Source organism: Artemia franciscana, chromosome 14, assembly GCF_032884065.1.
Source record: "Artemia franciscana chromosome 14, ASM3288406v1, whole genome shotgun sequence".
Classification (NCBI taxonomy): Eukaryota; Metazoa; Arthropoda; class Branchiopoda; order Anostraca; family Artemiidae; genus Artemia; species Artemia franciscana.
In genome coordinates this window covers 514,274-537,636 of record NC_088876.1, presented here as the reverse complement: position 1 = coordinate 537,636, position 23,363 = coordinate 514,274, and the positions used below count along the sequence as shown (strand labels likewise).

Below are 23,363 nucleotides of genomic sequence, written 5' to 3'. Positions count from 1 at the left end.
AGTAAAATAAAATGGTATAATGCTTTATATTTTCATCAAAATATATCTTCACAGGATATTTAATCACATGTCCCTTTGTTGTCAAGAAACCAAAACAGAATAACAATTTCTCTCCAAAGTTGTTAAAGTTCTTACGCTAGAAAATAAAGCTTTAGGGCCTTTTGAACCTATTTGAATGGATAAAAACCAATATTTTCTTTATTGGTGTCCTCAAGACTTTACAATCACTTAAAAGAGCGTCACCAAATAGGAACACTCATTTAGTGAGCAAACAACCCCCCTCCTCCATGAGTATAAACTTTGGTAATAATCATAGTTTTAAAGATTTAATTCTCTCAGGACAGACCAAAGCCTGCATTATTCATTATTCACAATGTTTCAATCCAAAGGATACGCAAAAAAAAACTTTCAAAACAGGTGGGAAACATTAAAAGAAGAATAAAATAGACTTCAAATGGGTGTTAACTCAACCAGGCATACACATACCGACTTACTTTCGACGATTATTAAGATTTCCAAAGTTAGAAAATAAAGCTTTCGGTCTTTCCTCATTTCTTTATTATCTGAATTGGTGTCCAAAAGACAATATAACCACTTGAAAAGAACTTCACATAATAAGAACACTCACTTAATTAGCAGACAACCCCCCTCCTCTCAGGGCATAAACCTTGGTGATAATCACAATTTTGAAGATTTAATTCTCTCAGGACAGACCAAAACCTGCATTAATCATTATTCACAATGTTTCAGGCCAAAGGATATGCTAAGAAACTTTCAAAAACGGTGGGAAAACACTAAAAGAAGAATAAAATAGACTTAATAGGGGTGTTAATACAACCAGGCATACAAATGTACTTATTTGGGGGGGGAGTCATATCTAAAGGAAAAGGCAAGTTAAAACAAATGGAAAAAGAAAAATCAATCAAGAAATGAACAAAAATATTTCACGAATCAATAAATCAAAAGGATAGGCAAAGAAAATTGGCAAGAAATAATAAAAAGAATAAAATAGACTTTACACAGACTCAACTGACATACATGTACTGGATTCTTTTTTTTTGGGGGGGGGGGGTCATAGCAAAAGGAACGAACAAACTAAAACAAAACCGCTGAAGAAAAAAACGAAATATATTCAAAGAAAAAATGAATCCAGTATATGAGAACCGATAAAAATAAAAAAGAACAGCAAAATAAAGAAGCAGAGTACAATAGGATTCAGCAAGATTACAGAAATTGTTATTGTAAAAAATGAACTAGTATTTTTTCTATGAATGCGTTGTTATATGATTATTAAGATTTAATTTAGAAGAATATCTTGCATTATCACACTTAAACGGTTTCTCACCAGTGTGTACTCTTTGGTGCTGAATCAAATTGCTTGACTCAGAAAAAGTTTTCTCACATACATTACATTTAAACGGTTTCGCCCCAGTGTATACTTTTTAGTGCCCAATCAAATTGCTTGAATCAAAAAAACTTTTCTCACAGACCTCACATTTAATTGATTTCTCACCAGTATGTATTCTTCGGTGTTGAATCAAACTGCTTGACCGAGAAAATGTTTTCTCACATATATCACACTTAAAGGGTTTCTCCCCCACTGTCTATTCTTTGGTGCTGAATCAAAATGCTTGACTGAGAAAAGCTCTCGTCACATACATCACAAATATATTACTTTATCTTTAAATGTGTTTTTATCGGCCATTTTAATGTTTTCAGTTTTTGTTACGCAAGGAACTATTCAAATATATCTTGTGATCGTCCACGTTTTTTGCTTCGGAATCCAATTCGAATGAATTGAAACAAACATATGTAGAATGATTCTGTGTCACAACTAGTGATGTACTTCCCTATAGTTCTAACTCAGACGCGCTTGGTGAAAAATGACTATGTATAACTAAATGTTGACTCAAATCGCTAATACATTCACACAAATAAATAGGACATCTTCTTGTCTCTCCCATTTGGTGTTCCATAATGTGAACAACAAAATTTTTGTAATCCCTAAATATTGCAGGGCAATGTCATATTCCATTGGTGAAAGTTCTTCACAGACGGTTTCTATGTGAAGATCTAACATAAAAAACGATTTTTCGGCTTTTGCACAGAAGGAGCAAAGCCAAATACCAGCAGTTAATTCTTCAACAGCCTTCTCTGTCAGCTTCTTCACCTTAACGATTAGTTTTGGGCCAAAGAGTTTTGGTCGACCCATGCCATCAGAACTGCACACAGTAGAATGAACTTTCTCTATAGTAAAAAAATGATTTTATTAAAATTAAATAAGGTAAAAACGACTCGATAATTAGACATCATAACAATAACAAATCGAAGGTGAACATTTTATAACTGTTACCTGTTTGGGAGCTTCACCGCCTATCACTTTCAAATGAAACAAAAATGAAAGAACGAAACTTGAAAGTAGTTTCACTTCATAGAAGAATTAAAATAATAATATAAAAAATCTTATCAGCTTTAAAACTTGAGTCATACGGGATTTTTTAAAAATGATTCCTTTTTTACCCTTTTCCCCTAGTTGAACTTATATTAAACGTGTATTGTAATTTTACTTTGACAACTAATTGAACAAGAACTTTCCATAAATCGGATCCACCAGATCTTGACGGGTAGGGGAGTTCAAGCCTCCCTGTGGGTTTCCTACTCAGAAGAGTTTAAGAGAAAAGCTCGTGACATTGGACTTCCTCAAGGGGCTGTTCTAAGTCCACTTCTCTTCTCAGGTTATTGTCATGATATAAGCCTGGAAAATGTTGTTGGAGCAGAGCTCTTTCTGTATGCTGATGATATTGCTGTTGTGGGGAGAGACCCTTTATGCTTACAAGCAGCCTCCCAAAAAGCTGTAGATATTCTATCAATTAAGGCAAATTATACAACTATGCAACTTATACATACAACTATGCAACTTAATTATACAACTTATATATTATACTGAATGGACAAGAGATTGTAGTTGCAGAACATGCAAGCTTTCTGGGAGTTGTATTTGACAAAAAAATGACAAGGAAATCCTATCAGGATGAGCTGATTGGTACTTTCAAACAAGGACAAAACTTCATTAATGATCTATGCCATAGAAGAAGAGGAGCCACCACAGTCTTTGCCTCAACTATTGTCGAGTCAGTGGTGCTGTCTAAGATAGGCTATGGATCATTTATATATGGATCTGCTAAGAAACGTCTCTTGAAGATATTGTCTACACTGATTCAGTGTCAGCTTCGAATTACATTTCACACCAGCAACATCAACCAAGAAATGTCACCATTGAGATTGAAAATTTGGTTATACAATTAGCAAGAAAGGGTATATCAGTTGTATTTATATGGGTTCCAGCAGTCTGTGGTATAACAGGAAATGAACTAGCAGACAAGGCTGCAACACAAGGCTCTCAACTGGGTCTTTTCACTCAAACTCCTATTACCGGTGCTGAATACATGTCTTCAATCAGTTCAAAAATTTCGGAGGAAGAAGAGGATTGGACCCATTCTTCTCATACCCAGCTCCTAGATCTCTATGATTATAGGCAGCTATAAAAAATATATCCCACATCTCGCATCATTTTAACTTCCCCCTTCCGTCTTACATGTAACCATGAAAAGACAAAATCAACAATATTCCATTTGAAAATAGCCCCATCCCCCAACTTCGACACATAAGGAGTGTATGAAGACATACATCACATCATTTTCAACAGTAGAAAATATGAAAAAGAGAGGGAAATACAAAGAAATTGCTATGAAAAGACATTTAAGGCATGCAAAATGTGTTCTGCTCTGGGAAATCACGCGTCTCCTCCTTGGACTAGAAGACTAAGCACAAACCTTTTGAAATATCCTCCATGGCTTCTTTCGTCGTTTACCTTTAGTATGCCCTGGGGATAAGTATGGATCTGATTGAAGAGATGCTCGTGAAAACATCAGAGGAATATTTTGGTCGGAAATTGAAAGTTCTATATCCGTTTTCAATTTTCAGAAGAGATCCGAGTGCACTTAGCCCCCCCCCCCCAAGCTTTTTTCATAAACACGTCTGATAAAAATTTTGAGATAGTCATTACTTAAAAATAGCTGCAGTAACATGCAGTAATGTACGTTTTTCTAGCTTTAACTGCAGAGGTTTACTTAATAGCATTGAGTTCATAAATGACATAATTAATAAAAATAAAATTGAAGCTTTAGCGGTAAACGAAACTTTCTTAAATGATAGAAATATTAATGATGTAAAGTTTTTTGATTATGATTTTGTTCACGAGAGTAGAAAACACCATCAGCATGGTGGATTAGGATTTATCATAAGAAAAGAGTTAAAATCGAAAATAAGACGAGACCTAATGATTTGGAATGTAGAAATGATTTTTGAAACGTGTATTCTGGAATGTGAAGTTAATAAAAAATCAACAATCATGATATCTTTATATCGCCCACCTTCCGGAAGTATAGATCAATTTTTGATGCAACTTGAAATTTTATTAAATAAAATATCACAGATGAATAAGCAAATATTTATTTTTGGTGATTTCAACCTAGACCTAATGAAAATTCAAGCAAAGCAAAATGATTCGAAGATAAGAGAATTTTTAGAACTAATGCTTTGTCAAGGACTGCTCCCATCATGTCTGATTCCAACTCGAATAGATGATATTGGAGCAACATTAATTGATAATATTTTTTCTAATAGTATTTGTTTTTCAACTTTTGTAATATTAAACGATATTTCAGATCACGGTGTGATAATTTCTGAATTTAATTTGGCCAGATCTAAAAAAAATAAACGGATTGAAAAAACAGGTCGTATAATAAATGATGAATCAATTGCGCGTTTAATTATTAAGCTAGGAGATATAGATTGGAAGGAAGTAGTCAGTACTGAGGATGCAAACAAGGCATTGGAAATGTTTTATAAATCATTTAATGATGTTTATAATGATATATGTCCGAAAGTTAAAAGGAAAACACCCAAGTCAATGCCACAAAAACCATGGATATCTCCGAGACTGTTAAAATGTATTAATGAAAAAAATAGACTATACAAAATTAAATGCAACTATCCGTCTGATGAAAACATCCAGAAATTCAAATTGTACAAAAACACTCTGACTAGAACTTTGAGAGAAAGTGAAAGAAATTATTATGAGAAGGAAATATCTTCAGCTGCGTCCCAACAGAAAATGTGGGAAATATTGCGTGATAAATTAAATAAAAATAAACGAAGATCAATACCGACTTTTCTTAATAATGGAAATGACGCTAATGAATCAACTGAAAAAAAGGATATCGCAGAATTATTTGCTAAGCATTTCAGTAAAATTGGTGAAGAATTGGATAGAGATCTTTTGGATAAGCCATCAGATTATACACGATTTATGCCCCAAAACGAAGATAAATCACTGTATATGCTACCAGTATCATTTGATGAATACCAAAAAGCTATTAGTGATTTAAAGAGAGGAAATTCGGCTTCAGTAGATGATATATCGACAAATCTCTTAAAGAAAATATCAGGAGTAATAGATGAACCTCTTGCAGATGTTATAAATAAGAGCAAAAAAATGGTATTTTCCCTCATCTTCTGAAAAAGGCTAAAATAATCCCTATATTTAAAAAAGGGGAGGCTCAAGATCCCAATAATTACCGTCCTATTGCACTCCTTTCCCCACTGGCTAAAGTTTTTGAAAAAATAATGAAATATAGACTTACATCATTTCTGGAAAAGATAAATTTTTTTCGAAGTTCCAGTTTGGTTTTTTAAAAGAAAGGTCGACAGAAGATGCTGTCGCCGCAACACATATTTCATTAATGATGCTTTAGATGATGATTGTTTAGCAGCTACATTGTTTTTTGATATTAAGAAAGCTTTCGACACTTTAAATCACGAAATTCTATTTAAAAAACTTGAAAATACGGGAATAAGAGGAGTACCTTTAAAATTAATCAAATCATATTTGCACAATCGAAGGTTTGTGGTAGATATTGATGGTGAATATTCGTCTGAGACATCGAATAATAATATCGGTGTACCGCAAGGTTCAATTTTAGGACCTCTATTATTTTTAATATATATAAATGATCTCCCAAATTCTACTACTGAAAATGCATTAACAATTATGTTTGCGGATGATACTGCAGCAAGTTTAAAAGCACCAACATTAGATGCACTGAAAGAAAAACTGATTGAAGTTGCAAAATCCGTCACAAATTGGTTCCAAATTAACAAACTTGTCCCTAATTTTGTTAAAACAGAATTTATTATTTATGGAAGATCAAATCAAAAGTTGAAAAATATTTCTCTGAATGAAATTACCATTGATACTATTCATGAAATCAAAAGAGTATACACAGCAAAATATTTAGGTATCGTTTTTGACCCTACCATGAATTTTAAAACACATATTTCGTTGTTGAGATTAAAATTATCAAGATATATAGGTTTGCTCCACCGACTAAAATTTTTATTCTCATATAAGGTTCTAAGAATCCTATATTTTTGCCTAATTGATGCACAAATCCAATATTGCTCAGCTATATTTTTGCTGACTTTTAAATCACATATTAAACCACTACAAACCCTGCAAAACAAAGCTATTCGAATTCTAGATAAGTTTTTACAACACCCGAGGAGTACAGATATCCACTCTGAAACACGTACCTCTTACCTGTTTCTAGACATAATGACTCTCACACAGAAATCTCATCTCCTATTATCTAGTTGGTTTTTTAAGATTCAACATGTACATAATTTCTTTTTTGACCAGAATTTACTGTCCAAACATCAAAATTCACTGACAACTAGATGTGTTCACCCATACAAACTTCCTCTGGTGAAAAATGAAAGATCCCGTTTCAACCTCCGGTATATGATCCCATCAATAGCCAACAAATATTCATTAAATAAATTTGTTGAGTTACCAAAAGGATCTTTCAAGAGACGATTAAAAAGTCATATAATGGAATCTGCTTGCAAGAACGGTTGGTAAAAATTTTTAATTCTTAATTTTATTTTGGCCTCACTCCACTTACTCCACCTTAAATACTCTCATTAAAGATACTCTTTATTTATTGATGAAATAGTGGTTCATTTTTTGTTTGTTCTGTATCAATGAGGATTGTTAAATTTTGTTTATATGTCTTGCCCAGTAGTCGAGCTTATCTCTCCATTTGGGCAAGTTGAAGATTTTGATGAATATGAATTTTTGAATAAATGAATCTGAATCTGAATCAAACATCAGATAATAGGGCTATGGTGTCAACAAAACCCCCCCCGAGCTTAGATTTTTATTTTTGGAAGTATGTGACAACAATGACGTAACTGCATTATTTTATTTTATTTGTGTTTTAATTACCGTCTGACAAAGCACAGCTGCATTACTCTCATTTCTGTTTTTCAACGCAGGCAATTGCGCAGATTAATAACCACCTACTAATAGCAATATAAGAGATATATGATCTGGTTTAGTGAATATCGACTGAAGTGACACCCAAGCAAGCTAGCGATTACAGATGGCACAGAAAAATCAAGTGATACGAACGCATATGACCTATTGATCGAACGCGTCAAACCCCAAACAACAACAACATGAGCTTTAAAATTCGAACAGGATTAAATTAAAAAAAACGATAGGTTTTAAAGAATGATTTCCTTTTCCACCCCTCTCCCCTAGTTGAACTTATGTTAAACTTGTTTATAATTTTACTTCGTAAACTAATTGAACAACAACGTTCCATAAATTAGAATGGCCATTGTACCAATAAACTCAAAGACTAAATTGATGTTGAGCTTTCGTTCTTAGCCTACAAACCTTTTTAGTAGACCGAAATGTTTTAGTTTTATTTTTTTCGGGTTAATGATTTTCACTTATTTAGAAATTCCTTTAAGGGGACAATTTTTTTTAGCATTGCTATCACCATGATGATAGAGGTCTAGAAGACCATAAAAAAAGACAATGGCTTTAGGAAATACGCATATTTTCTTTAGCTATTTGTAAGTCCTTTGATCAGTTTGCTAAAAATATCTTTCTGGATTGTAAATTTTTGACACAACTTATTTAAAATCACAATTACACCAGGAACCTAACATGGTTTTACTTGGTGAATACAATCCTGACCCTTAAACTTAGTTTTTAAAATTGGTAGCTCAATTTTGTCACAGACCTTTTGAAATATCCTCCTTGTTTCTATTTTGGTTAAATAAAAGCTGTCTTTAACTTACGCCACTTCCCACTCTTCAAAATTTCACTTACTTTGAAAACCGTTTACTCATCTCTGGAATAATGAAATTCAATTAACAAACGTAAAAGTTTGGATGGGGGCTTCTAGGAGAGTGCTTTTTTCTCAATTATTAAAGTTTGATTAACACAACTATAACTTCAAATTTAAATGTATCAAGGTGAAGTTTACTTAAACCCACATTAATAGATAATTAAGCCTGTTTTGGGGTGCATCTATCAAGACCAGAAGAAGCGAAAACTGTAATCTGGATTTTACATTGGTCAACATAATTTTGGCAGGCGTAACTCTTTGATTGGTTTAAAGTACCATGGACGGTTTAAAAAAAACCTTAGTCCTATTTTGGGTATATTCGTAACTGAAACCTCATTTTTTAATATTTTTATTCAGATTGGTTCAAAATTATGAAGTTTTTCAGTGAGTACCACATTTTCATCAGTATCACCTTGAACTGTGAAAATAAATAAGCAAAATTACTTAATTAAATTCGACGAGTAAAATTTTAATAATCAAAACTGATCCCTGGCCCTCCCCCTTGTATCGCAGACTACCGAGGGGGAATAAGAGTATTGTATTTCCATTTCGTATTTATTGATGAATAAATCTTTGAACTCTGAAATCTTGCACACTTTTTTTTGTTATTTATTGTTTAACCTATTCTTTGCTCCTTAACTGTCATTGTTAGTAAGGTGTCACGATTCTTTATCAAAATTGTTCTATAGTTAATGTCTCTTTCCCAATACATGAGAATTGACGTCCACCTTAAATAATAAATAAACCAAAATATCAAAATTTTACAAATATTTACAGCCTCTTGGCACTAAGCCAAGAGATAAAAGATAAACCACTTATCAGTTTCTTTTGAATTCTCAATTTTTCAAATTGATTTCAATCCTTTTCTTAGGAGCAAACGCATCCTAGGGGTCCGTAAATGAAACTGGGACATCCTCTCCCGGGGACCGTAAATACAGGTAGAGAAGGAAGAAGGGCCCCCTGATGTATTACTCAGCAGGGCCCGCCGGAGTAGGACACGTCCAGTGAGTTACATTTCTTCTCCCAGCAATGGGTTAAATTGCATTTTGACAAAGAACACTATCGTGGGAAGATTCTGTACAGGACAACTGCGGCAGGGTGTAACATCCAGATCTATGGACAAAGGCCTCAGCAGAGGGCTGCATTAACCCTGTCGGGTTACCCGCAAGATTTGGGATATTGGGGTCAATACTATTCTCACTTGAGAAGTGGCACCATTCGAGGAATTATATCCTAGTAAACGACAAAGCATTCGCACGTGATTCTGACTAATGGAAACTTGCTATTGACTTCGTCTGTTTTGGTGAGTTGTATTCACAACTAACATTATTGATTACGCTATTACAAACCAGACTTATCCTTACATGGTATATCAGACAAATACTGTCTTGATGAAAATAAAATTTTTTGCTATGTAAGAGAATAATATTAATTTGGTTAAAGTAGGAAATAAGGCTTTTCGTATTTCCACATTAATCATCAGCGTATTCTATGTCCTGGAAAGTTATTCTTTCGTATTAAAGCTATATAGATGCTAGTTTCGCATTAAATCTCGCGTTAAGCAGGGTTGTGTTCTATCCCCGTTTATATGAATTATTTTCATGGAATTTGTCTTAAAAAGCACATGAAAGGCAATGGACGAACACGGAATAAAATGGGGAAGTATAACTTTCAAGGACATAGACTATGCTGTTGATTTAAATATCCTAGATAAAAGTGTAATAAAAAAAAATTAAACTTTTAGAGGTTTTCTGAGTTCGGGAGCTAGAATAGGTTTGAAAATTAATGTTAAGAAGACTAAGTCATTAACGCTAAGAATAAGTGAAAAAAAAAGAGAACTTTGTTTAACGAAAAAATCGATCAAGCGGTCAGCTTCACTTACCTTGGAACTATTATTAGTGAAGACCGTGGATTCCTTGAAGATGTTAAAAGTTGAATAACTAAGTCTCAGGGTGCTTTTACACAGTTGAAAAAAGTTTGAAACAATAGGACGAAATATCTTCGAACCAGTGTTTAAAGTGAAAAAGCTGACAGAGAAGGCTATTGAAGAATTAACTGCTGGTATTTGGAATTGCGTCTTGTCTGAAAAAGTTTGGAACAATAGGAAGGAATGTCTTCGAACCAGCAGTGAAGGTGAAGAACCTGACAGAGAAGGCTATCGAAGAATTAACTGCTGGTACTTGGCGTTGCACCTCCTGTACAAAAGTAGAAAAATCATTTTTTATGTTAGATCTTCACATAGACACCGGCTGTGAAGAACTTTCACCAATGGAATGTGACATTTACCCTGCAATATTTAGGGATTACAGAAATCTTGTTGTTCACATTATGGAACACCAAATGGGAGAGACAAGAAGATGTCCTATTTATTTGTGTGAATGTATTGGCGATGTGAGTCAACATTTAGTTACACATGGTCATTTTTCACAAAGCGCTTCTGAGTTAGAACTACAGGGAAGTACATCACTAGTTGTGACATAGAATCATTCTACAAATGTTTGTTTCAATTCATTCGAAATAGATTCCGAAGCAAAAAACCTGGACAATCACAAGATATATTTGAATAGTTCCTTGCATTGTAAAAAACAGAAAACATTAAAAAGACGGATAAAGACACATATAAAGATAAAGCAATATATCTGTGATGTATGTGACAAGAGCTTTTCTCAATCAAGCATTTGATTCAGCACCAAAGAATACACAATGGGGAGAAACCCTTTAAGTGTGATATATGTGAGAAAACATTTTCTCGGTCAAGCAGTTTGATTCAGCACCAAAGAATACATACTGGTGAGAAACCGTTTAAATGTGAGGTCTGTGAGAAGTTTTTTGATTCAAGCAATTTGATTGGGCACCAAAAAGTATACACTAAGGCGAAACCATTTAAATGTAATGTATGTGAAAAAACTTTTTCTGAGTCAAGCAGTTTGATTCAGCACCAAAGAATACATACTGGTGAGAAACCGTTTAAATGTGATGTCTCGATATAATAACTAACGCTCAGGGTGTTTTTTCACAGCTGAAAAAACTTTGGAACAATAGGAAGAAATGTCTTTGAACCAGGATTAGAATATTGGAAGCTATAATGACAGTGGTCAAATATGGATCTGGATCTGAAGTATGGGTGAGCCAAAAAACAGAGGAATATTTGCTATATGTTTTCAAGAGAAATCGCCTGTGTGCCAGCCAAATACCAGCATTTATTTCTTCAATAGCCTTCTCTGTCAACTTCTTCCCCTTCACAATTGGTTTTGGGCCAAAGAGTTTTGGTCGATCCATGCCATCAGAACTGCACACAGTAGAATGAACTATTTCTAAAGTAAGAAAAAAAGATTTTTATTAAAATTAAATAAGGTGAAAACGACTCTATAATTAGACATCATAGCAATAACAAATGAAAGGTGAACATTCTATAACTGTTACCTGTTTGGGATCTACACTGCCTGTCACTTTCGAATGAAACAAAAATGAAAGAACGAAACTTGAAGCTAGTTTCACTTCATAGAAGAATTAAAACAATAATATGAAAAATCTTATCAGCTTTAAAACTTGAAAGTCATACGGGATTTAAAAAAAAATGATAGGTTTTAACGAATGATTTCCTTTTTTGCCCCTCTCCCCTAATTGAACTTATATTAGACTTGTGTTACAATTTTACTTTGAAAACTAATTGAACAAGAACTTTCCAGTAGAATAACTAAGGCTCAGGGTGTTTTTTCACAGTTGAAGAAAATTTTGAACAATTGACAGAAATGTCTTCGAACCAAAATTAGAATATTGGAAGTTATAACGATGACAGTGGTCAAATATGGTTCAGAAGTATGGGCGCTCCGAAGAACGGAGGAAGATTTGCTATATGTTTTCCAGAGAAATTGCCTATGGATAGTTTTGGGCACTCGACTGATTGATTATATTTCAAATGGTAGGTTTAAGAAAAGTGTGGGAAATCCTGCTTAAAATGTTTTTTTTAAGTGTCACATATAATGTGACACTTTAAAACATTTTTTGTAATGCTCATTTCTTTATTCAGACATTCCTTATGGTCACTATCCCTTTGTCAAGTAAATATAATAAAATTCGTTATTTCTTGCATCTCTGCCAGTTTCAGTAGGGTAATTTCTCAGCAGGACTTTTGGGCTAGAAAGTCATTAACTCATGTTTTTAATTCTGTAGCTCTTTATCAAGCTCTTTCATAATTAGCATGGCTACCATATTTTGGTTCTTCTAATCGTTCAAATATTGGAATAAAAAAACTTTTTGGAAATTTTTTATATTGACTTTCAAAATTCCATTCTACGTCATCAGTGATAAAACAATATTGGATGAACGATCCCATTGTGATAAAGAAAAAGAAGCAACAAAAATACAATTTGTCAGGGCCATCGATTCCCTATAGCCAAACTCTGGAATTTCAAAATTATTGAAACTAGAATATTTTTTTTGCTTTATTCAGTTAGTATTATTTTCATAATTTCTAATATCTCCATTTTTTCAGATTTGCTGCTTGTTCATGTTAAAATTTACGATGTTATCAATGAAATGTAATTAAGAATTCATAACGTAATAGGTTTGTGTATATTGGCCTGTATTCATATTTGTTTGTTGTTTATATTTCTTTTTCTTTATACTCTCCACTTTATGAGGTTAATAAAATGCTCGAATTTGAATTATGTTGTGTTGCTCATATTGCTTGATAAATATCTTGATGTTATGCTTGTAAAATTTACAAAATCATTATGTTTGACAAAATATTTCCTTTTTCAAATTAAGTTGGCAACACTACTAATTTCAATTATACCTCCGTCATTGCTGTCCAGATTATGAGAGTCTGATTCTGACGTTAAATTGGTTATTCTGGATGCAGCGCCCACAGGTAGTTCAGTTGATGCTGAGATGATAACAGTAGAAATAGAATGTTCTCTGATCATTTCAGTTTCAATTGGTGAAGTATCTCCAGCTTTAATTTTTAAGTTTTATGTTTGGTAATTACAAATAAACACAAGATTCGAATTGTCCCCCTTTTTGATTGCCCTTCTAAAGCCCAACAGCGGCCACTACTCATTGGTGTAAAAGGCGAGGTTGCCGTTAGAAGCGGACTCCATTATGAGTTTAATGAATGACCATCTTTCCATGCCTTATACCTGACTATTTTATAAAGTGATGGGAATTACGCTGTTTAACTTAAGCAGTACTTCAGCGGGATGTGGGGGGTAATGGAAGATAAGTACTTGAGTTGGGTTGGATGATGCGTGAATTGGGTAATTTCCCTTTTCAAACTAATTTTAAAATTAATTACAAAAACTAATTTTCAAATATACCTTCGTCATTGTAATCCAGATCCTGGGAGTCTAACACAGCTGTTAAATTGGATATTCTGGATGCAAAACTGAAAGGTTGCTGTTGAAGCTCACGTGATACAGAAGAAATACAAGTTCCTCCGATCGTTTCGATATCGTCTAGTGAAGCATATGCAACTTCTATAACAAAAACAAATAAAGAGATAGCGAAATATGATCAAATATTCTCAATAATCAGTACCAAGACATAAAAAAACGGAAAACAAATGTGAAAAATAACCCAAAATATAAAAACTGAACTATGTCAAGCGTGATAATTTGATAAACAGAATTTTCACAAACTGAAATTATATTTGTAGATTAAATTGGGGCACTGAATAGAGTGCGGGATTTAAAGCTTTGAATATGAGTTTGCAAGTCTAAAAACCTTCCAGTAGCTAACACAAATACCTTAAGCTTTAGTAGCTTCTTAATTTACTTCAAAGCCGTTTGTTCACAGAAAAGTTTAATTTTTTCAGCAATTAAAACCCACTCGCCCTTGTTAGATTTGAGCTAGGGTCTTCATCCTAAAACTTGATACGTGTCATGGTCTTAAGCCTCTTTGGTTCAATTTCCATCCAGATCCATCACTCCAGTCGCAAGTTACTCTGAATTAAACGAAAAACTTGTCTTTAGCAGGTAAAGCCCCCTTTCTCTTGTTCTATTTGAGCTAGGGTCTCCATCTTAAATCTTGATGTGTCTCATGGTCCTTGGCATCTATGGTTCAATTTAGATCCAAATGCGGCCGGCGGTTCTCCCACTATACTCGATTGCACAGACGGACGGACAGATTTTGCGACGTCTTAGGTAGCCATGCTGGCTCATTGGATCCCAAAAAAGAAAAGAATAGCATATCATCATCCAGGCATCATCACCTATTTGGATGGTGGAAAAAATCCATCAAGATAGGTTTCCGTATAGGTTTATACGCATAGGTTTCCGTATAGGAGATCCGTCTGTCCGTTCTCCCGTCTATGCAATCGACCATAGCGGGAGAGCCACCGGTCGGATTGGGACTAAAATTGAACTATTTGGATTGAAATTTAGCTTAATTAGGGCGATGGGGAGGGGGCTTTATGTGTTAAAAAAATATGAGTTTTTCATTTAATTCAGTGTAACTTGCAGATGGAGAGATGAATTTCGATGAAAATTTAATGAAGATGCCTAAGAGTATCATAAGCATTAATTTCTGGGACGGAGACCATAGCTTAGTTAGGGCGAAGGGGAGGGGGCTTTAAGTGGTAAAAAAGTTGAATTTTTTGTTTAACTCAGTTTAACTTGCGAATGAAGTAATTGATCTCAATGAAAATTAAGCCAAAGATGCCAAAAACCATAAGATACATGATGTTTGGAGATGAAGATCCTCGAGATTAGGAGACCCTGGAGATTAGGGCGAGGGGGAGGGGGCTTTAAGTGCTAGAAAAAAGTTGAGTTTTCATTTAATTCACTAGCGAGTGGAGTGATGGATCTCGATGAAAATAGAACCAAAGATTCCTAAGACCATGAAAGGCATCAATTTTTGAGATGAAAATCCTAGCACAAATAGAACGAAGGGGAGTGGGTTTTAAGTGCTGGAAAAAGTCGAGCTTTTTTGTTGAATTCAGTATAACTTGTGAATGGAGCGACGGATCCGAATGAAAGCTGGACTAAAGATGCCTAGGATCAGAGCTTATATCCAGCTCTGATATCACAAAACCTATCTCAAATAGGGCGAGGGGGAGGGGGTTTCAAGTTTTAAGAAAGTTGAATTTCCCTTCAATTTACTTGGTCCTCTAACTAATTCCATCCATGGCTTGCCCAAAGCCTGGAAACAACCCTTTTCCAAAATGAGCCATTGGTAGAAGCCAACCTTCTACCAAATACTCCATCCCCAGAAAAAATTTACTTGTTTTTATTCCTTTTTTCTCAGGAGATTTCTGACAAAATTTACTTGTTTTTATTCCTTTTTTCTCAGGAGATTTCTGACTAAGTCTCATGGTTTTTGCCACATCATAGTGTGAAAACTACTGCTAGGAATACAGAAGTTGCAACTTCTGAAAACTTCAGCAGTTGGACCAACCGTATAGAATGCGTCTAAATCAGCGGGCTTGCTGGAGGCCCATGATTTTATAGTATATGTTTGTAGAGAGTTTTACCGACCTTCTGAACTGACTACGCAGCATGCAGCTTGCTTGAGTGAAAACCAGCCAATGGATGTAGATGTCATACATTTTCATAGCGCGTCTGAAATTTAACTTGTATACTGGAGGCAGTTTCCTTGTAAAGGCGTCGAGGGCGAGACATGTCGTCAAAGTATGAATCAAGACTTCATTTTCATACTCTTCTTTTCCTTCAGCAAGCTGACAGCCAGCGACCTTCAGCTAGCTGCCGAAAGTGTGGATTTTTGCTGCTCCTTTTTATTGAGCTTTGATTGCTCTTATTAAAAATGTCTACAGCTGACTCACTTGACTCCTTACTTTTAAAATTGATTTTTGTTGCTGCTAGGGTTTTTACTTATTGAATCAGAGAATGAACTACTTTAAAACCTTTTATCTGTTTTAAAGCCAATCCGAAATTTGTTTTTCTATTCTCCCCATTTTTCCATCCTTCCCACGCGTTTCAGAATAACCCTGTTTTTTCAAACGCGCCAGATGTGACTGAACACTAATCGCCAGAAGTTCAACTCTACGTACACTGTGTTAATCCTGTCTTGTGATCTGTCTGTTCAAATCAGGAGTTTTTTTTACAGCACTTAATTGTTTTGATAGTCTTTTCCTTTCAAGCCGTTGCGTTGAAAATCGGGTCAGTTTATTTTTTGGACTGCGTTGGGTGCATACCAGTCAAACCAGGGAAACAGTTAAAAGCGATGAAATGGAAATTCTGGTTCTTGATTAAGATTTCCAGGAGAGGAATGACAGGGGACATTTTATAGGCAAGGGAACCCCAATACTTTTCTAAATGTGAACATGAATTTCCTAAAAATGATTATGCCAGTAAAAATTACGAAAATTTGAGTAACGATACTTTTTACAAGTAAACTTTTTAGGAGACATGGAGACTTCTAGGAGAGAAAAATATTGGTCTTTCAAAGCATCTATACTTATGCTTAAGATACAATACGAATTAAACTTTAAACTAGGGCCCAGAAACTTGTGTTGTAGCTGGTTCAACTACTTCATGAATGAATATTCTCAGAAATACGTTGTTTCTTTTTCTCTTCCTTTTCCTACAAGATTAGGCTATGAAGGTTGAAATCAGCAAATATTTATTTTGAACAAAATTTGGTCCTTGTTAATTATTCAGAACACACTCAAGAATTTTGCTATGTAAGATCTCAGAAAAATAGAGTTATACTGTCTGCATTTGGAGACGATTAGATCAAGCTCAGAGGAAAAACTACATGGTAAGTATACTTCAGAAGTAACATAACCTTCCACTTTCTTCTCTTGGTACCAACACGTGGAGAGTGCTACCCTAATTTGTCTACACCACCTGATTATGCCCCTGCCATTGCTGCATTAAAGGAGAGTGGCTTACCAGTCTGTAGGAAAATGTCATGTTCCATAATTTTATATTATGAAATATCTTCAAAAAAAAATTCTACCCCAATACATTGATAAGACAAGAGCTCATATGGCACTTGTGTTATTTAAAATAAGAGCTCTGAGTCACGATGTGCTTCTAAAAATCAAAATTCAATAAGATCCGATCACCCACTCGTAAGTTATCAATGCCTCATTTTTTTCTAATTTTTCCTCTCCCTTTAGCCCCCCAGATGGTCGAATCTGGGAAAACGACTTTATCAAGTCAATTTATGCAGCTCCCTGACACGCCTACCAATTTTCATCGTCCTACTACGTCCAGAAGCACCAAACTCGCCAAATCACTGAACCCCTCCCCCCAACTCCCCCAAAGAGAGCGAATCCAGTATGGTTTCGTCAATCACGTATCAAGGACGTTTGCTTATTCTTTCCACCAAGCTTCATCCCGATTCCTCCACTCCAAGTGTTTTCCAAGATTTCCCGCTCCAACTCCCCCCAATGTCAAAAGATCTGGTCGTTAGAGCTCTGAGACATGAATTCCTTCTAAATATCAAATTTCATTAAGATCCAATCACCTATTCGTAAGATAAAAATGCCCAAATTTTCCCATTTTCCAAGAATTCCGGTTTCCCCCTCCAACTCCCCCAATGTCACAGATTCTGGTCGGAATTTAAAATTAGAGCTTTAAAGCACAAGATCCTTCTAAATATCAAATTTCATTAAGCTCTGGTCACCCTTTCGTAAGTTACAAATACCTCAATTTTCAAAATTATCCCCCCCTCCAACTCCACCAAAGAGAGTAGATCCAGTCCGGTTATATCAGTCACGTATCTTAGACAGGTTTTTATTCTTCCCGTCCAGTTTCATCCTAATCTTACCGCTTTAAGTATTTTCTAAGATTTTCGGTCCCCCCAACTGCCCCTCCCCAATTGCGCAGGATCCGCTTGAGATTTAAAATAAGAGATCTGAGTTACGAGGTCCTTCTAAATATGAAGTTTCATGAAGATCCGATCACTCCTTCGTAAGTTAAAAATACGTAATTTTTTCTAATTTTTCAGAATTACCCCCCCCCCCCCCCCAATAGAGCTGATCCGTTCCAATTATGTAAATCACGTATCTAAGACTTCTGCTTATTTTTCCCACCAATTTTCATCCCGATCCCTCCAATCTAAGCGTTTTCCATGATTTTAGGTTCCCCCACCCCAAACTCCCCCCAATGTCACCAGATCCAGTCGGGATTTAAAATAAGAGCTTTGAGACACGATATCCTTCTAAATATCGAATTTCATTGAGATCCGATCACCCGTTCGTAAGTTAAATACCTCGTTTTTTCTAATTTTCAGAATTAAGCCCCCCCCCCCACCAACTACCCCAAAGAGAACGGATCCGTTCCGGTTATGTCAATCATGTATCTAGGACTTGTGCTTATTTTTCCCACCAAGTTTCATCCCGATCCCTCCACTCTAAGTGTTTTCCAAGTTTTAGGTTTCCCCCTCCCAACTCCCCCCCCCCAATGTCACCAGATCCGGTCGGGATTTAAAATAAGAGCTCTGAGACACGATATCCTTCTAAATATTAAATTTCATTGAGATCCAATCACCCGTTCGTAAGTTAAAAATACCTCATTTTTTCTAATTTTTCAGAATTAACCCCCCCCCCCAACTACCCCAAAGAGAGCGGATTCGTTCCGGTTATGGCAATCATATATCTAGGACTTGTGCTTATTTTTCCCACCAAGTTTCATCCCGATCCCTCCACTCTAAGTGTTTTCCAAGTTTTAGGTTTCCCCCTCCCAACTCGCCCCCCCCCCCCCCCCAATGTCACCAGATCCGGTCGGGATTTAATATAACAGCTCTGAGACACGATATCCTTCCAAACATCAAATTTTATTAAGATCTGATCAACCGAACGGGCCCCCAATCCCCGCCAAATAGTCAAATAGGGAAGACGACTATTTCGAATTTAATCTGGTTCGGTCCCTGATACAACTGCCGAATCTCATCGTCCTAGCTTACCTGGAAGTACCTAAAGTATCAAAATCAGGATCAACAGACCGACAGAATTTGCAATTGCTATATGTCACTTGGTTAATACCAAGTGCCCTAAAAAATCTCAAAGCTCGTGTGCATGTCATTGCTTTAAGTAGTTTTTTTTTTACCATTTTCTGTCACTAATAATACTGTTTTGGACAAAACAGAAAAAGAGTTTTCACTTTTTCCACACAAAAACTCTCTTCCTCTCTGACTTACTCCTATAAATACAGGACATTCTTGTGTAACTGAATATTTGTAATGACCATCTCACTATTTAAACTTATGTTTAATTGACTTATGATTAAACTGGCTTTTGCTAGAGTTGTTTATAGAAGTTTCTACCTATGATAGGATAATCCCTTATGAATTGCAAACACTATAAATACAGTTCTGATTTGTGTAACAATTTTGTCTTCTTTTTAAAAACAGAGGTCTATTTTAGAATACTTGACGCTGACGGAATTGTTTTGTGTTTAACACTTGAATTGCTTTGATGAGTTTTCCAGAACTCAGAAGACAAACCGGATCTTACTACAAACGTTTAGTAATGCTATTCGAAAGTTTTGTATAATAATAATAATATATTTTCTGCTATATTTACAATAGAAATAAGTAGGCAGAGTGAAAAAAGAAACACCACCATGTGTAACAATTACTATTTGCTACTACAGTACAAGACGACGCTAATGTTGATATTTTATTTAAAAAATAAAACAAATTCTTTGAACAAAATTTGAAAATTTTTTATACAGAAATTTGCAAATTCCAGTATTCACAGGAATTTTTGTCCATAATCCATTGCATAGTTTCAAGTTTTTTTTGTTTTTTTTTTTCATCTCGTTTTGAATTAAGCAATTTCGAATCTTAAGATGATGAAGTTCTTGCAAAATTTTATTTGTTCTAGCTTTTCCATATAAATTTCATCCAATATATTTGAGTATACAAAGTCCAAATGCTTGAGACGTACCTTCATTGTCAAAACATATAGAGCCCAATTCCTGGGTGTCAGGTTCAAGTTTACATGGTCCTGAAGGACAGCAAGAAGTACCCACAGGATTATCTTCTATTTTAGGAGACAAAAGGTGGTCTGGAAAGTCAAAAAGTTCCTCATTGCCACTTAGTAAAACTTCTTCAACTTCTGAAAGAAAATATTATTAAAAGGGACATAAAACACATTCAACAGTAAAACTTACACAACAAGCCCAGCTGCTACCCCCTTTTCAACTCACAGGCCACAAGAATGAATAATGACCTGTATTAGATTCTTTAAGCTATCATTAGATTCAATAGGTCTTAAGCTTAAATCTTAAAAAAGTATTGATAAAAATCAAGAAATCCATGTGATGAAAAACATTATTTTACAATAAACATAAAGACAGTGTTGCCTGGAAAATAAAACCAGTAATATCTTTGGTAGACTATCTATTAGATAATCACACTTAGCTATACTGAACAAATACCACATATTTATGAAAACAAAATTTGGAACATAAGTGAATATTAGGGTGGAGCTTATTTTAAAAATTTTGGAAATATTATTTTCTTACCCCCCTAAGTTGTTCCATATCACCTGAAAACATTGTAGAAAAAGTTTGAGCCATTTATAATAATGTTTAGGGGTAGCTCAAGTACCTCAAAGATTAAGAAAAAAAGTAAAAAAGAAGGAAAAAGTAAAAAAGAAGGATTTCGAGCAACTTGTATTTTGCTTAAAAACACATAAACAAAATTGTTTAGTTCCTATTTATGGTTGACCGGATTGAGTCTGTTTCCTGCTATCGGGATAAGCTCTGCGGTGTTCATTGACAACTTGCAGCAGAACCAGACATAATTTAGCTGGCAATGCAAAATTTCCATCCTTCAGAGATGAACGTGTTCAGACTTGTTTGCTTTTGACCGGTTGCGCTTACTAGAGTCTCGGACACCAAGACTCAGTCTGGTGTAGTTTTTTGCTCGAGGCGATATTGTATCAGTTCTGTTTTGTTATCAGTGTTGTTTTTTTTACAATAATAAGCTAATTGTGTATTAACTTGTCTCAAGACAGTAGATTTCTATAACGTTAATGACTACTGAGCGTTGATTGACGAATTTGAATGTAACTGAGCCTATTCTTTTGTTGGAGAAGCAATGAGTTGAACAATTTTTGCTCTTTTTTCTAAAAAAAATTCACCCTACCTAAGTTCATGATTATAAATTCTGTTTTCTGTTTATTTCAGACCCAATTGAGACTGAAAATGTTAGCAAATGCAACTAGATCTCGAACGGAGTTATATCTCATTGGTAGCTCTGTGTCTGAATTAAGAGGTAGCAAGCTGCCTTCATTGCGAATGGCTCTTGGGTTCTTCCTTCATCTCCACCTTGAACTGAATGAGACCATTAGGCACTCGTCGGCTGCTGCTGTAACCAAACTAGCAAAGTTTTGGCGGAAAGCTCGAATTCCAATGAGAGATCATCAAAACTGTCAAACCAAGCTTGAGCAGGCATTTGAAGAATGGCGTCTTCTCAAGAAGAACAAAGCACGAAAGTCATCAACTCAACAGGCGAGAGAGGCGGCCTTCGTATCTAGGCTCGAGGATCTTTTTGACATCGCTCACGCCGATGCCCTGAACATGATGTCAATACAAGAAGACAAAGATTTCTTGTTAGCCCAGCGAGAAAAAGGGAGACGGGGGTCAATGGTTGGCGTAGATGAAACACTAGCTTGTAAGGAGAAAAGGGTGTCTGAGAGAGAGCAGCAAACACTTAAAAGACGACAGCAAACAGAGAACATACAACAGATAGAGGCTTCCACAGCCGAACTTACCACATCTTGTTCAGAGATCAGCGCAGCAGAAGACGTTGACAGTGAGGGGGCTGTTGGAGGAAGCAGAACTCAAAAAAGAAAGAGGGGCCGAAAAGCTGTAGTTACACCTGAACTAGCAGCAGCTCTTGATCGTACTAAAGTATCAGACCGCAAGGCTGTTTTTGTCATAGCAGAAACTGCCAAAAGCTTAGGAATGACTATTGACCAACTAGCTCTAAATAGAGATTCAGTTCGCCGACTCAGAGCAAAACATCGAATTCACAGTTCTGCAAGCATCAGAGCCAAGTTTCAGAGTGATGTTCCCCTCATTGTCCACTGGGACGGCAAACTGATCCCCAACCTCATTGGAAAAGAGAAGGTTGATCGTCTGCCTGTTTTGGTTTCCGGAAAAGAAGTTTTACAGCTACTCACAGTAGCCAAGCTTCCATCCGGAACAGGCGAGGCTCAGGCTTCTGCTGTCTTCGGAGCTATTGAAGACTGGGGCATACCCGGCAACATCCGAGCCATGTGTTTCGATACTACAAGCTCAAACACTGGCAGGATCTCTGGTGCTTGTGTTCTGTTGGAGCAGAAGCTAGGTAAGGAACTCTTGTCACTGGCTTGTAGACATCATATTATGGAGCTCGTCATTGGTGCTGCGTTTTGAGTGTGCATGGGATTGACATCTTCTCCTGAGGCTCCACTCTTCAAACGCTTCCAAGACTATTGGAGATTCATAGATACAGATAAATATGAAACAGGAATTGCAGCTGATGATGTGGCGCATCTAGTGGATGACATCAAACAAAGTACCATCGATTTTGCTAACAAGCACCTTGAACAGAGCCAGCCGAGGGATGATTACAAGGAATTCCTGGAACTTGTGCTCATCTTTCTTGGTGCTACTCCTGCGAGAGGAGTACGATTCATGTCACCCGGAGCAATGCACCATGCCAGATGGATGAGCAAAGTGATATACAGTTTAAAGATCTGGATGTTCAAGGCTCAGTTTAGACTGACTCTCACAGAAGAAAGAGGTTTGCATGACGTGTGTGTGTTTGCAGTACGTGTGTACCTGAAAGCCTGGATCTCTGCACCTTTAGCCTCAGGTGCTCCGTACAGTGACCTACTACTGCTGAAGTCGCTGCTCGAGTACTCGTCCATCCATTTGGCAATCTCAAAGGCCATATTCACTGAACATGTGCAGGGTGGGGGAAGTTGTCTAAAATCTACTTAAAAAAATATAGAAAAATCAATTTTTTGCACCCCTCCTACCTGAAAGTTATTAACTGTAACGTATAAAGCTAGCAACACACGAACAGCTCTTGATAACCAGTTTGGGAAAGCCAGGAAACTTGACAGAATTGGGACAAATTGAAAAAACTTGATGGAATTACGTGCTTTTAGCCAAGGAAGTAATACAGATAAAA

The 23,363-nt window shown here is 35.8% G+C and overlaps 2 protein-coding genes across 2 annotated transcripts; one reads left to right on the top strand and one right to left on the bottom strand.

Moving 5' to 3' along the window:
* Positions 1 to 541: 541 nt before the first annotated feature.
* LOC136035859 (uncharacterized) lies at positions 542 to 21,336 on the bottom strand. The gene is made up of 5 exons (XM_065717817.1): positions 21,327 to 21,336; positions 20,122 to 20,292; positions 13,583 to 13,741; positions 10,147 to 11,578; positions 542 to 2,247 (listed from the first exon to the last, which is right to left on the bottom strand). Exons 1-4 carry the CDS (start codon positions 21,334 to 21,336, stop codon positions 11,265 to 11,267), a joined length of 654 nt encoding a protein of 217 aa, XP_065573889.1. The 3' UTR covers positions 542 to 2,247; positions 10,147 to 11,264.
* A 1,270-nt stretch (positions 21,337 to 22,606) lies between these two features.
* Positions 22,607 to 23,120, top strand: LOC136035858 (uncharacterized; the record flags this gene model as incomplete). The annotated part of the gene is given in 1 exon segment (XM_065717816.1): positions 22,607 to 23,120. A coding segment is annotated over 1 exon segment (514 nt), but the record flags the coding sequence as incomplete, so codon positions are not given.
* Between the last annotated feature and the right edge of the window lie 243 nt (positions 23,121 to 23,363).